At 49.7% G+C, this 13425-nt stretch overlaps 7 protein-coding genes across 7 annotated transcripts; 2 read left to right on the forward strand and 5 right to left on the reverse strand.

Moving 5' to 3' along the window:
* Positions 1-101: 101 nt before the first annotated feature.
* Positions 102-1249, forward strand: N7511_008563 (mRNA splicing protein PRP18; the record flags this gene model as incomplete). The annotated part of the gene is made up of 2 exons (XM_057130940.1): positions 102-1003; positions 1057-1249. The coding sequence occupies 2 exons, from the start codon at positions 102-104 to the stop codon at positions 1247-1249; spliced, it is 1095 nt and encodes a 364-aa protein (XP_056978928.1).
* Positions 1250-1399: 150 nt separating this feature from the next.
* N7511_008564 (chitin deacetylase CDA4) lies at positions 1400-2110 on the reverse strand (the record flags this gene model as incomplete). The annotated part of the gene is made up of 1 exon (XM_057130941.1): positions 1400-2110. The coding sequence occupies one exon, from the start codon at positions 2108-2110 to the stop codon at positions 1400-1402; it is 711 nt and encodes a 236-aa protein (XP_056978929.1).
* A 194-nt stretch (positions 2111-2304) lies between these two features.
* N7511_008565 (uncharacterized protein) lies at positions 2305-3106 on the reverse strand (the record flags this gene model as incomplete). The annotated part of the gene is made up of 2 exons (XM_057130942.1): positions 2305-2507; positions 2569-3106. The coding sequence occupies 2 exons, from the start codon at positions 3104-3106 to the stop codon at positions 2305-2307; spliced, it is 741 nt and encodes a 246-aa protein (XP_056978930.1).
* A 2081-nt stretch (positions 3107-5187) lies between these two features.
* N7511_008566 (uncharacterized protein) lies at positions 5188-6896 on the reverse strand (the record flags this gene model as incomplete). The annotated part of the gene is made up of 2 exons (XM_057130943.1): positions 5188-6761; positions 6872-6896. 2 exons carry the CDS (start codon positions 6894-6896, stop codon positions 5188-5190), a joined length of 1599 nt encoding a protein of 532 aa, XP_056978931.1.
* Positions 6897-7485: 589 nt separating this feature from the next.
* On the forward strand, positions 7486-8319 carry N7511_008567 (ADP-ribosylation factor family protein; the record flags this gene model as incomplete). Its single annotated transcript, XM_057130944.1, has 2 exons — positions 7486-7534; positions 7598-8319. The coding sequence occupies 2 exons, from the start codon at positions 7486-7488 to the stop codon at positions 8317-8319; spliced, it is 771 nt and encodes a 256-aa protein (XP_056978932.1).
* Positions 8320-9359: 1040 nt separating this feature from the next.
* N7511_008568 (uncharacterized protein) lies at positions 9360-10032 on the reverse strand (the record flags this gene model as incomplete). The annotated part of the gene is made up of 2 exons (XM_057130945.1): positions 9360-9881; positions 9937-10032. The coding sequence occupies 2 exons, from the start codon at positions 10030-10032 to the stop codon at positions 9360-9362; spliced, it is 618 nt and encodes a 205-aa protein (XP_056978933.1).
* Positions 10033-10731: 699 nt separating this feature from the next.
* N7511_008569 (putative ATP-dependent RNA helicase DBP6) lies at positions 10732-13185 on the reverse strand (the record flags this gene model as incomplete). The annotated part of the gene is made up of 1 exon (XM_057130946.1): positions 10732-13185. One exon carries the CDS (start codon positions 13183-13185, stop codon positions 10732-10734), a length of 2454 nt encoding a protein of 817 aa, XP_056978934.1.
* Between the last annotated feature and the right edge of the window lie 240 nt (positions 13186-13425).

Consider the following 13425-nt stretch of genomic DNA (forward strand, 5'->3'; position numbering starts at 1 on the left):
GCAACTACACCTCGACGATCGCCTGTTGTCCTTGAACAGACCTCGCCATCCTCGAGTTTGAGTCACAACTTGAAGAAGAAATATTGTGTGCCTCCGCCACCATGGATTTTGCCGCGCTCATGTCGAAAGAGATCTCCAAGGCCAAGAGCCCCGAGACCAAGTCATCCGGGAAAGAGGCCGACAAAAGCTCAACACAACCACCGAAGAAGTATATGCGCCGGGGAGATGTCGAAGCCGCGCGTGTTGAGGCCTACAACCAAGAGCAGGAACGCGCGGCACGCGAGCGAGAAGAGCGCATAACGACCAAGCGCAAGCTTGACGAGGAAGAAGCAGACCGAAATCGCGAACGAGAGGACAAGAAGCGCCGATTAGCCGAGGAATCGAAGGCAAGGAGGGAGGAGGAAGAGCTGGCCAAAGAACGTGAACGGCGGCGGAGGCTCGGTCTTCCCGACTTGCCTGAAGACAAGCCGGAAGATGCTCCCGAGGAAGACATTGAGGAGGACGAGCTCATTGAGAGATTGCGGGCAATGGATGCACCTGCACGGTTATTTGGAGAGGACTACAAAGCTCGACTTCGACGATACCGCCGCCTGGTTCAACGGGCAGCAATGCCCAAGCAGAAGATTACGGATGGGCCGATTCCTACGACATTGGAGCCAGTGTCTGGTGGACAAATGATCATTCCGGCAAAGATCCCCAAGGACCAAGAGAGTCGACTCTTTCTTTTCCGGCAGTTGGGCTCATATTTCAACATGGTTTTGTCAGAATGGGAGTTGGCTTTGGCAAAGCGCGATGTTTCCGTGCGGCAGAGTTTCCAAGGAAAACAGGCCTACAATGCCATGACTCAATCCCGTGAGAATATGACGCCGTTGTTCCGCCTCTTTGAGAAATCAGATCTTGAAGATGGATTGTTGGAACCGATCGTTGAGATAGTGCACAAGGCACAGCAGCGACGATATGTCGATGCCAACGATGCATACTTGCGAGTCAGTATTGGAAAGGCGTAAGTCCATCGCATTTTCTGCACTATTGGAATATCTGCTAACTCAACTATAGCGCGTGGCCCATTGGTGTGACCATGGTTGGTATTCACGAGCGCTCTGCTCGAGAGAAGCTGCACCAGAGCGATCAACAAGCCCACATTCTGAGTGATGAGATTACACGCAAGTACTTGCAAAGCATCAAGCGTTGCCTGAGCTTCGCGCAAGTACGCTGGCCCCCTGAAGACCAGTTGCAGGTGATGGGGTAGTGTCGAAATCGTGTCTTGTATAATTATACCCATAGCGTTTGAAGACGAAGAATGTACCCTTTCTAGTCAGCCATTCTATCTGAAGCTGAAGCGCGTAGTCTGTACGTCGTTCAACTCTAAACCCTTAATCCAACGGGGATTTTGGCCACGTTATGAATTGCTCAACAAGCTGGAGACCGTCACAACGCGGTAACCCCTGCGACTGAGTTCCGGCAGCACCTTCTGAAGCATTGGCACCGTCCACTCTCGGCGGTCATGGCAGATAATGATGCTCCCCGGTTTGACCATGCTGAGAATATGACGGGCATTGAGTGTCCAGTAGGGAACCTGGGGATCATGCGGATAAACATCCCCAAGGACCAAGCGATAACCCAAATCCTTGACCACCAGTCTCATTCGTGAGCTAAAGAACCCCGACCCAGGACGAAAGAGCCAATTCTCTGGCTGTGTTTGAGTCCCAGCCGCCGCATATGCTACTTCAATTTGGGCATGCACAGTGCGGATTTGGTCTCTCAGTGCCTCGTCACTCAGTGCACGCGACGGCTCGTCATACATCGCATGGTTCGCGAGTTCATTGCCAGCTCGAACGAGATCGACCAGGATATCTTCGTGAGCCGAGATCTGGGATCCAATCAAGAAAAAAGTCGCTGCTGCATTGTGCAACTGCAACAGGCGAAGGATTTCTGCTGTGTGTGGCGAAGGGGCGTCGTCAACAGTGAGCGCGACCACCTTTTCTTCTGTTGGGACGTGGAAGAGCACGTCGGGCCACCGACGTTGGAGGTAGCGGATGATGATCTGGGGTGGCTTGTAGATGCAATATAGGGGGATTAGGAGACACAATATGCTGAGAAAGGCCAACATGTCGGTTTGGGGGAAAGGAGGTTGTGTTCGGCTGTGGGAGAGGCGCGTTTTCTACTTTTCTACTCGTCTTCTACTACACGATGCAAGCTCACTTGCTTTTTTTTTCTTCATTAGGTCATTGGCACATCAATTGTCTCTTTCTGTCTTTTTGTATCTGGAAAAGTGCACAAATAATTACTCTCGGCTTCACAAGCTCATTCATACGGCGCCATGAGTGTGTTGCCCAGAACCCTAGAGGGAGCGTCTCCCAAGACTGTCGTATGAGACCAAGGCTTCAGACCAGTTTCCTCGAGAATTGTACTAGCGAAGCAGTTACTCCATTTCAAACGAGGGAAATGCTTGCAAACATCGGCAATGGTGGACAAGTGAACTAGATCTGCCCAGGCCCCGATATTATCTGTAACGACCCCGATTAACCGCTGTTCCTCTGCAAACTGGAGACTGGAGACTAAACATACCAAACATTGTTGCCAACTGCAGGAGTTGCCCGAGCGCTGTGAGGTTCCCCTTTTCACCAAAGTCCTGATGCCGGATGACGGCCTCGGCCACACTCTCTGCTTGATCTCTCGGGGCGACGGCGGCGGAAGCACTCGTAGTGGAAGCTTCCAAATTTTGCAACACGTCCAAGGTAATGAAGCCGCCATAGAACTCGAAGCTCATCTTGGTAGCTGTGATATTTTTCTTGGTGGTTCCGATATCATGAAGTAAACATGCTAGGAAGTACGTCTCATCGGAGACAGTCCATTCTGGGAATCGATATTGCTTGATTGCGATTCCATAGTGATAGACTCGACGGGAGTGGTTGTAAGTTGGCTCCGGGAGATGCGCCTTTGCATACGCATCAATCCGTTGAGCGAGGGGCGTAGTTGGAATTGGGCTCTGAGAGACTGGGATGAAAGATGCTGGGATCTTTGGAGGGTCCGTTGCGAGAAGTGTCGTAGCCGATGATGGCACGGCGGTCAAGCCGTAGGTTGAGATTGAGTCCGTGGGACACATTTTTATCAGTGGTGATGAGTAGGGAGAATGAGTAGGCAAGATGAGAGATTCTATGCCAGTCTGCACGTCCGAATATTTATACTCGCATTTCATAGAAGTCCACTTTCCATTTCGGGCTCATGTCTTTCAATTTGGAGCAAGCCATAGTTCGAGCTTGGTCAGCATTGACCCCAAGAACTATAGAACAACCATGGGAATTCTACGAAAAGACCACCCGGACTCAGTTTCAATGGCCGGGAAAGGGTTGCCTGACCAAACTGGCAAATCAGCGACAGGTTTCGGGCTTTGGAAGTATGCTTGGAAATGCAGAATGGCGCCCCGGGCGTTTGGTAATTCCGCGGAGGTGAGATCCAAGCGCTGACGTCAGCAGTCGCCCGTTTGGGGAGTGGCGCAGGGTGTGTTCCAGCCACTCCAGCAGGGTTGGATCACGTGACAGTCACGTGTGGGCTCGAGCAGCAGCTTTCTGCTTCTCAACAGCAATCCTCCAAAACCAACCTCCCTGCGTTTCTTGATGGCCTACACAAACATCTTTTTCTCAACCTTGCGGTGCAGACGAATAAAACACAGTCGACGCGTGGCAATCCCACAAATGCGACCAACAAGCTCCGCCCTTGTAGACTTAGTGTGTGGGACTCTTATGCCAGCGAACAAGAGGAAATATGGCGGTTGCTGATGGATTCTTCGCTTATAGAAGACAACTTATTCACTTCCCTGGATACGTTGAAAAAATAGGCGAAAATATCCGCCGGTATAGTATTGGGTCGGAAATCAACTTAAATTATGTTCTTCGCTAGACCGTTAAGGACCATGTTTCTAGAAACATTGAAGAGCTCTATATGGATCTAAAACTTCGACGTAGTTCCTAATCGATCCGTTCCGAAAACCATTATAATACACTAAGCCTAGATTAAGAACTAGAAGAAGGGTTAAAGAGCATGGAAACTCGCGGTCGTTCCCCGCGGCGCTCACCGCGTATAGCTGCCTAAGAGAAAGCCACTCCTAGTGCGGCGACACTTGATCCTAAAACCCCGCGGCTAGTAATTAAACGGCCTGGAGCTAACTAATTTTATCTATAATATTCGAAACGAATCATCCGAATCATTATATCGCGTGGCTACCTATATTAAAGAATATAAATCTCTATATAAAGTCACTTTGGGCCATATATACGAGGGACTGGGAGATATGGATGTCGATGAAGTGATATAGTAGAAGGATAACGACCCTCTAAAAGTTCGCTTCTAGTGAGCTCTTATTAGACTCCTCTCGCAGCCTTTTGACTACATTATTTATCCTAGTACGTAGGTGGGAGTCTTTAATACTGGTTAAGCCGATATCTATCTGCGAATTGACGATGACCCTATAACTCTTTTCTATAACCTTTCCGTACCTAAAGGAAATCTTACAGTACATCAAATCCGCACTCCAACAGTACCAACTCGTTGCATGTAAGTCCAGAAGCGAGTTCAAACTACCAACCCTCGTCGCCTGTATACGGCATGGCGCATTCCGTCCAGAACAAGTCTTGATTTATCACTTGAAATGACGATGAGCCTGATGAGTGAAATCTTCTTGTTGATGCAAGGGTAAAAGTGTGGCTTTTGGCCCTCAACTTATGGGGTTCAGTATTGATCTTCGTGTTTTCTCGGTGGATCGACCACAAAAGACCCAAGGGCCGCCGCTGTGTTTGTGACGAGCCAAAGTGGAAGGAAATTCTCAGTCAGTTGACATGAGGAAACAGTGAAAAATCACTTCATCTTATTAGAATACAGCTAATTGGGTTGTCCAACTGTCCAACTGTACGTAATCTCATTCAATCGCCCAACCCTGGGGAGGTTGGTTGACCCATCTGCTGCCACTGCCACTTGTTCTACATTTTGAGAACAATGTTTTTTTAGAGAATAATATCAAGATAAAGGTAACGTATCCAGTAACCGAGTGATCAGCACTCACCCTGTGTTGAGAAATGCTCAGTGAGTATGACGCTGGGAGAAAGCGGCACCATACTAATCGGGCAAGTCGCGACCACGGCCTAAAATCTGGTATATACAGCCACATATATATATACATAACTTCATCATTTATCGGGAAATGTCATTCCACATACGAGTGAGAGTTTGCCACCAGCCAGGGATGGCGGGCGGATCCGCGAGCGGTGTCATTTTACTGATGGTGTCCTCGCGGGTCAGATCCAAGTCATCTGCGCTGGGATAGACAAGGTGGCCATCCATGCCGTTCATGACGGACAGTGAGGAGCCGTGTAGTTTGGCTGTAGAGACAAGACTGCTACAGACGCTGCGTGTGTCTCGCTCGCCCTCGATAAGTTGTCCCGCAGCGTAAACACAGCCACCGTAAGAGAAGCGCACTAGAGAATCTCCGGTGAGGCTCCCGATGATATAAACACCGGGCGTAACTTCGAGGTCCTCAATGGCCTTGGCACGGAGAGTTTGACCAGTAATTGCTGAATCTTCATCCGTGTGCCCCAGCACTTCACAGAGGAGCTTGGAATCAAGATAATCTAGCGTGCCTCGACGACCGGCGGCGTAAACGAGGCCACGTACAGATCGAAAGAAGATAGATCCATCCCGGCGGCGGAAAGTGACCCTAGCCAGGTCATCCTGAATGTCCACATCCGTAATTTCAACGTTGGGGACACCCTCGTATAGCTCTTCCCAGTTCCGACTTTCAAGGAACGAGGTCGAAGTAGCGCGCCGGTATTTGGGTCGCTGGTCTTTCCCGGGGGCCTCGGCTGCAAGTGCAGCTCTTTTCATCAGGCGGTAGACACCAGCGTATTCTGGGTATGCTTGCTGGTGGCATCCTCGAAGAGGGGAGGGACGATCATCGGGAGACCACCGAAATATGTGCAAAAGATGTTGGTTCGAGGAAGCGGATATGATCGAATCCGCAGCGGAGAAGCCCGATCCAATAACAAGGAGCGGGAGGGAGGGTGTCGAGATGGTCGGTAAAATAGATCGCAGTAATGGCTCCGGTGGAAGAACTTCTGAAAATATGCCACTTGCCAGGACAAGTCGTTTGCACCTGATATTGTGGGATCGAATGTAAAATCCATCTGCGGTGCGGGAGATATCCTTCAGCTCTTCCCCACAGCGGAAAGAATCATCAATCAGGGCCGCCTGTGGATAGGCCGCAAAGTACTCCGCAATCTCGCGCCTTGTGGGCCTCGTATATGCAGGCAGTTCCTGGCCCGTTATCTTCCTATGAAAATCGGCAAAGGAGTAGCCGGGCAGGGACAGCATGGCCGCATAACTCAAGGTTTGAATATCCCAACTGGCGCCTAATGGGTCTTCTGTCCATTGTCCACCCGGGCTAGACGAATTCCCAAAAACAAGGTGTGGCACGGCCTTTTCGGGCTGAGAGCGCCACTCCACATTTGAAATGCAGCCTGGTTCGTCCACATCTACGCTTGGTCGTACCAGTGTGTCCAATAAAACATTGATGGGGAGCGCCTGTGTTGAATATGAGAGGCGCGAGGCGTCAAAATGCGCAGTAAGAGAATTGACATCGGCATTTAAAAGTTCCGGCGCAGCTTTTAATTTGGCGTCCAATAGATGATCGGGATGTGGAGGTTCGGACGAGTAGTAAGGAATATGACCATGAAGAATGTATGAAAGGATCATGGCAGACGGCCCATTGCCTATTCAGGTGTCAATACGAGCTCGGAAAGCAGACCTCCGATGCCGCGGGGTAACGGGGAGAGACAGAAAAAAAAGCAAATAGAAATAGGGAGAAAAGGATATCGCATACCGACAATGACAGTATCAGTCTCCATTGGCGCCTTTGTATCAGACAATCGATCCGGCGCGGGGCATACTGGGTCAGACATGCGAGGGAAGTGATTCCGAAGCTTCAAAAGCACAGGATTGTCACGCCGGGGAAACGTAGGAACGGCAAGGCCATGAAGAACCTGCCATTAGAGAGAGAGAAAAAGGTGAAGAAGATGGTAGGGAGTCCCCGATCTCCAATCTCCCCCGATCAATAATCAAGCTGACAAAACACGAGTGGGGGAGAGAGAGGACTCTCATTCTCCATTCGCCGGGAATGGACGCCTCTTGCGATGGGGCTCAAGGGGATGGTCTCCGGGCCATCAGAGCAGGATCATCGACAGCGGAACAGTCCACAGACCTTTGGCGAACTTGTTGGAGCTCTGAACAACCTCCAATACACAGCTGGTCGGAGTTGAAGCTTCGTTGACCTCGCCCGAACTGCCTGAATTGCCCGGTCCAAGCCCTAAGCCCTATTTTCCCAATCCGGATGAGGCTGGAACGCGGGTGAGCCTCGCAGCTTCAAGTTGCGACTGTCATGATCTGCGGTGTTCTTTGATCTTGTGCTGCTGCTTGTGAGCTCTGGGGACCGCGACCATGTACCATTTGGCCAAGTCGCTATACTTATACGCCACCAGCAAAGAGGGTAGGACCTGCTACCATCCCTCCCAATGGTCAAGGCTCACGACTGACCTCTCAACTTGAACAGAATACTCGGTCCTACTGCTTGGCCTAGATAATGCTGGCAAAACAACTCTGCTGTCGCAGATCAAATCGCTCTATCAACCGCGTGCTGATGGCACCCCCGCGCCTAACCCCGGAAAGACAGTCCCCACCGTCGGCCAAAATGTTTCAACCATTCCCTTGCACGATATGAACTTGAAGATTTGGGATGTCGGTGGCCAGATCTCAATGCGTGGTCTATGGCAGAGCTATTACAGTAGCTGTCATGCGATCATCTTCGTGGTCGACAGCTCCGACCTTGGCCAGGATCCCGATATCACACGACTGTTGTCATCATCTCGGCGCGCAAGCTCGGTGGCCGGGCCGACGCGCAATAATACACGAGGAAGCACAAGTGCAGAAGCCTTTTCAGAACAGAATGTCGGAATTAATGCGGCCAGTAGCGAGTTCGGCCGCCTAGATGAATGCCGGCAGGTCCTCGAATCAGTCCTGCAAAACGCAGACGTCGCGGGCGTTCCCATCCTGGTGCTTGCCAACAAACAAGATCGTGAGGACTGTGTGGAAGTGGTTCGAATTAAAGAAGGGCTGGTTCGGAAGGTGTTTGAGGGAGAGACAGGAGGCGGCGTTCGGGACAGTCGCGTGCTGCCGGTCAGCGCGTTACTGGGATCAGGAGTCCAGGCCGCTGTTGAATGGGTGCAAAGTCGTGTCAAATGGAATAAGGAGGGTCGGCCTCCGGTGATGCGTTGACTACGGGCGTGAGGCCCCTATTCCTGCGAATTTATGTCGAGCGCGGCATATTACAATGCATTATGGCGTTTTGTAATGATTACATCTTCTGTTAATATACCAAGGAAATTTGTTCAATATTAAGAAATACCAACTACGAGAATTTTGCGTAAAAATAATCTAAATTCACACTTTTCATCGCTAAACTTCGTATGAGGACTGACAGCGGACAAACCACCGCCATGTCTATGATAGAATAGCCATAGCTATGTGGCGTCCATGAACTTGAGTAGCCTTGAGAAATCCGGCATTTTCCTACGATATGTTGTATCTCTCTTGCCCTACTACAATCGTCCCTTTGTCGCGTCTCGTTTGTCCGCTTTTGTGAGCATTATGTTGTTGTTGTTATTTGAATTGGTTTTTCCTATCTCATATATTGTCTAAAAGCACATATTATATGCGGCTGTACCTTCAATTTACTTTTCACTGCTTCATTCTAACCTCTCCAGAGTCTTCTCCAACATCTTCCAATCCAGCTGACACGATAGAAGCCAACCAAAACGGCATCGCAGGTGCCTTTGCTTATTGTGAATAGTACTTTTTTTTTCAAGCGGATCTTGACCAAACCGGATGTTCATGTGCCTAGCAATTACCAATGGGCCCGAACTTTTGTTGATTGGCAGGCTCGCTTTGCCCATCTAGTCCTCGTTACCTCGGCACGCCCTTCTACGGCGTTAGAATACTGATTTTGTACCAAACGCCAAAAAAAACTATGCCTACCATTGTAGCCCATAGAGATACAGGGGACACAGGAGTCTTATACTTCTGCGGCATGATATGAGACTGTTCCATGGAAAACAAAAATATATTCTAGTCAATGAAATCTTTCTCGAGCTTGTTGGCCGATAGATTAAAAATTGACAGTATAAGACAATGTAGCATTGCGCTCAAGAATAAATTTCAGAATTGACACTGCTACTTATTGAAGAATATATAGAGATACATTGCACTGCACTATGACTTTGATGGGAAATCCAGCTTCCGCATCATTGAAACATCGCTTAGTGCTTGCTCTGCTGTCCTTTGTCACGCTTGGTACTAGACTCATACTTCCACTCCTTGCTCAAAGTCTCAGCAGACTCAGGCTCAATCTCCTCAGCTGTAGCACGAGCAATTTTATTACCTCTGGTGCCACTCACACCAGCCTCTTCCCGCTCAAGACCACGCTGGTCGGGAAACTGGCGCTCAATGCCTCGATCTTGATTAGAGGCGCCCATGCCCTCTAAACCGGCTGCCTGTTTTTTGCGACCGTGTTGGCCATCGTGCTTAAGCTCAACATTGGTTTGGCCTTGTAGGGGCTTGCCGAATCCTTGGTGGACATCTGCTGAGGTCGAGCCCATGAGAGTGTCCGATGCGGAGGTGTATGTAGGTTCCTTTTTGGCTCCACCATTCACATCCGGGCTGACTTCAGAGATGGAGTTTGGGGTGTAGGAGCTGCCTGCGGGCGCGGTGCCTCGTGGATGAGCTTCCATGTGGAACTCGGGACGCTGGTCGGCTTCATTGACCTTGCGACCAGGTTGGTGCTGTTTTGATATCAGTTTCAAATCTTTTTTTAAACAATAATCGAGATAAACATACACCCTTGGTGGTAAGAGGGCCTTCTGGTGCGACAGCAGGCTTGAAGCTGCCCTGCTTGGGGTTGGAGACGGAATCGACGTTTCGAAGAGTGCTCATTGTCAATGATGTAAAAGGTGATGAAATGTATATGGTAGAGGGAATGATTTTAATGATAGATTTGACTGAATAGTTGAATACAAGGGTCTCAAGATCACCTTCTTATATCCTTTCTATCCTACCTCTATCCTGGAAGAGGAGTGACGTCAAGCCCTGATCTCATCCCTATACTGCGTGGTCTCAGTGGCCATATGCAGTATGATCAATATGCAAGCTACTCTGGAGATCATGTGCATAAGTAGACCTGTTTCGAGATGAAGTCAGTGAAATCAATGAGATCGATGTTAGGGTTATCAATGGGCCGTGACATCAAATATGTGGATTCATGCCAAGACCTCGGTGACTATAGCTTCTGGTTGGCTGAAACTCATCCCGCTCACTTTCTTGATCTTGTTCTCGAGTGTGAGATCCCTGTTACTTTGGATTACTGTATCTAGAAAAGTCCATGACCGAGTGGCTGTGTCATAGCTGATTGATACATTCGTTTACTGCGATAAAAGTATAGTGGAGGGGTTAAGCCCTCTTGACTCCCCCAATAGCAACAAGAACAAAGACGAGGCTCATACGTGATTCAATGAGCGTGCGAAGCATTTGATATTCAATATTGTTGTACAAAGACAGACCGCTTGAAATGCAGATCACTACTGTAATGAATCCTAAAATACAACCCCGATTTCTATCATGTGTCGCCGTGGTTGACTAACCACGCTTAACCTCCTTCTCCAGCTTGTCCAAGGCCTTCGCGTACTGGGGCTTAAGCGAGCTGAGAGAATCTGGCTTGATCTGGACACGATCAATGTTCGAGGTACGTGTAATGCGGCCATTGACACTAGCCGCAATCTCGTTGGCAAACCAGCGACCTTCGCGATGAGCAACTAAAGACCACGCTGAACCCCCGCGACCAGCACGTGCGGTACGACCCACACGATGAACATATGTAGTAATGCTTGTTGGGATATCGTAATTGACAACATGAGTGAGAGAGTGAAGATCAAGACCACGAGAAGCACGGTCGGTGGCCACAATGACCGAGATCCGGCCTTGACGGAAAGCCGTGAGGGTCTTGCGAGATGCAGAAGACTTATTAGACTTGATGATGGTCCCTACACGCTTGGCCAGTGGTGGATGCAAGAGCGAGATGAGGCGTGAGAGTCGTGAGGCAGACTCGGATGATTTTGTGAAGATCAAAACAGTCTTGCGCCCTGGTTCAGGCACAAGGTCCATAGCATCTGATTCTGAGTCTTCGGACTCAGACTCATCTGAAGAATCAGAGTCCGACGACGAATCAGACGAAGAATCGGAATCAGAATCGGAATCAGAATCAGAGTCCGAGTCAGATCCAGAAGACGAGGTGTCATCGTCGGAAGATTCATCCGAGCTAGTGTCATCGTCGCTAGATTCATCGGAGCTGGTGCTATCAGAGTCGGATGAATCAGAAACGCTGGGAGCATGGTCTCCACTAGGCTCGATGTGGGACAGAAGAAGACGTAGCAGATAAAGTGGCTTGAGGGATCCATCGCCGACTTGAACGATATGCTCGGACAAGGTTGGTGGCAAAGCAAAGTGGGCATCAGGATGAGTGGCGGATGGATCATCATCGTTTGAAGCATTTTCAGATCCGATGATGACCATCTTCGGGTTGGCAAGGCGCAAAGAATTGAGCTTTGAGATATCGCGAGTCATGGTTGCACTCAAAACCACCTTTCTAGGCGGCTTGGCTTCAATAGGAAGCCCAAGCTTTGATAGAAGTTTGCCGCCAGGACCAAAGGTTTCTGGTGCCTGTCGACTATCCAACGAGTGCATGATAACATCAACCCATTCTTGGAAACTTTCGTTCAAAAGACGATCCGCCTCATCAATGATGAGCCACTCAAGATGTTCTAATGTGAATCCTTTCGTATAACGAATATGGTCAACCAGGCGACCAGGGGTACATATGAGAACGTCAACGTTGGGCTCTGATCTTTGAATGTGGCCGGGAAGAGAGCCACTGGAATCGACAGCTTCACCGACGCAGTTCTCGAGGTTCAGGTTCATCCAGTCATTTCCTATCAGTCCATCTCGTTGTTGCTGCTGGATGGCCGGGTTGTAAACCTGGTCAACTCGCATCAATTGCTTCTGTTCATCTTTGATGGCCACATTTCCCACTGCGCTTCCGATATGAAGTCGTGAGCCAGTAGCGCAAAGTTCACAAGCTTCGCGGGCTTGCTTCACCAGTTCTCGGGTGGGAACCACAATCAAACCTCTTAGTCTCGAGGCAGGTCTCGACGGTAGAGCGGTGACCAGTGGAAGGACGTAGGAGAGTGTTTTTCCAGAACCAGTAGCGGCGGAAATGCAGAGATCTCCAGGGTGATTCTGCTCACCCTGAAGAAGCAGAGGAATAACCGTAGACTGTACAGCGAATGCTTCCTTGTAATCGTTTTCTTGGAGGATTTTAAGAAGATCTGGTTTAATTCCCAATTGGGAAAAGTCGGATTTGTCGTCAGAGGACTTTCGTAGAGGGTTTGCCAGCCAAGGGGGGAGAGAGGAATAAGTTGGGAGTTGTTCAAGCTCAGGCGGATTCTCGGGCTGCGGCAAAGGCTCAAGGCCCTTTGCAAAGACGGGTTCCACAGCAGTCGTTTCATCCTGGATGATTTCAGGCTCTGTATGCTTGGCCTTGGAGCTGGCGACAGTTTTGGTGCGCTCAAACTTCGACAAGATACCCGCATGCTTGTTCTTGGATGTTTTGGGTTCGGCTTCTATCTCATCATCGCTACCTGCAATTACAGGTGCAGACTCATCATCCATTGTGTCGTTCTTGCCAATGCTCTTTCTCTTGCTGCTCTTTGACTTTTTGCCTGTTTCACCGACGTCGCGACGCGAGTCTGTAGTGCTCTCTTTGCTGCGGTCCGGGACAGCACTTTCTTTCTTGGGCGTTTGTGGGGAATCCTCACGCTGGAGGGCATCCTTGACTCGCTTGCGCTTCCTAGTGCTATCATCATCGTGCTGGGTTGGCTGTTCGGCTGACAAGCTTTCGCGCTTCTTGTGCTGTTTGGTCGGTGTGGGAGTGGCGGCAGCCTGGGGGAGATTCTGATCTCTTTTGCGCTTGTGAGTTTTGGCTGAGACTGGAGTCACATCGCCTTTGGAGGGTTCCTTCATCTTGTGGCCGGCCATGATTCCAGAAGTCTGCGACGGCTGCAGTCGAATGCGTGGGGAACAAATTCCTTTTCTCTGAATCTTTTATGCCGGCAGAAAACAAAAGATCACCACCGCCATGTTTACCGCTGTGCTTATCGGCAATCAACAACAGCTTCTCCGTTGGCGACAACATGCAGTGAATGCGACCTTGAGCAGCAGTGACACCTGTTAGCCATGGAAAGGAAGCTGCTCAAAAAACGCAAACTGATATCTCGG

Source organism: Penicillium nucicola, assembly GCF_028828085.1.
Source record: "Penicillium nucicola strain IBT 29836 chromosome Unknown utg000010l, whole genome shotgun sequence".
Lineage (NCBI taxonomy): Eukaryota > Fungi > Ascomycota > Eurotiomycetes > Eurotiales > Aspergillaceae > Penicillium > Penicillium nucicola.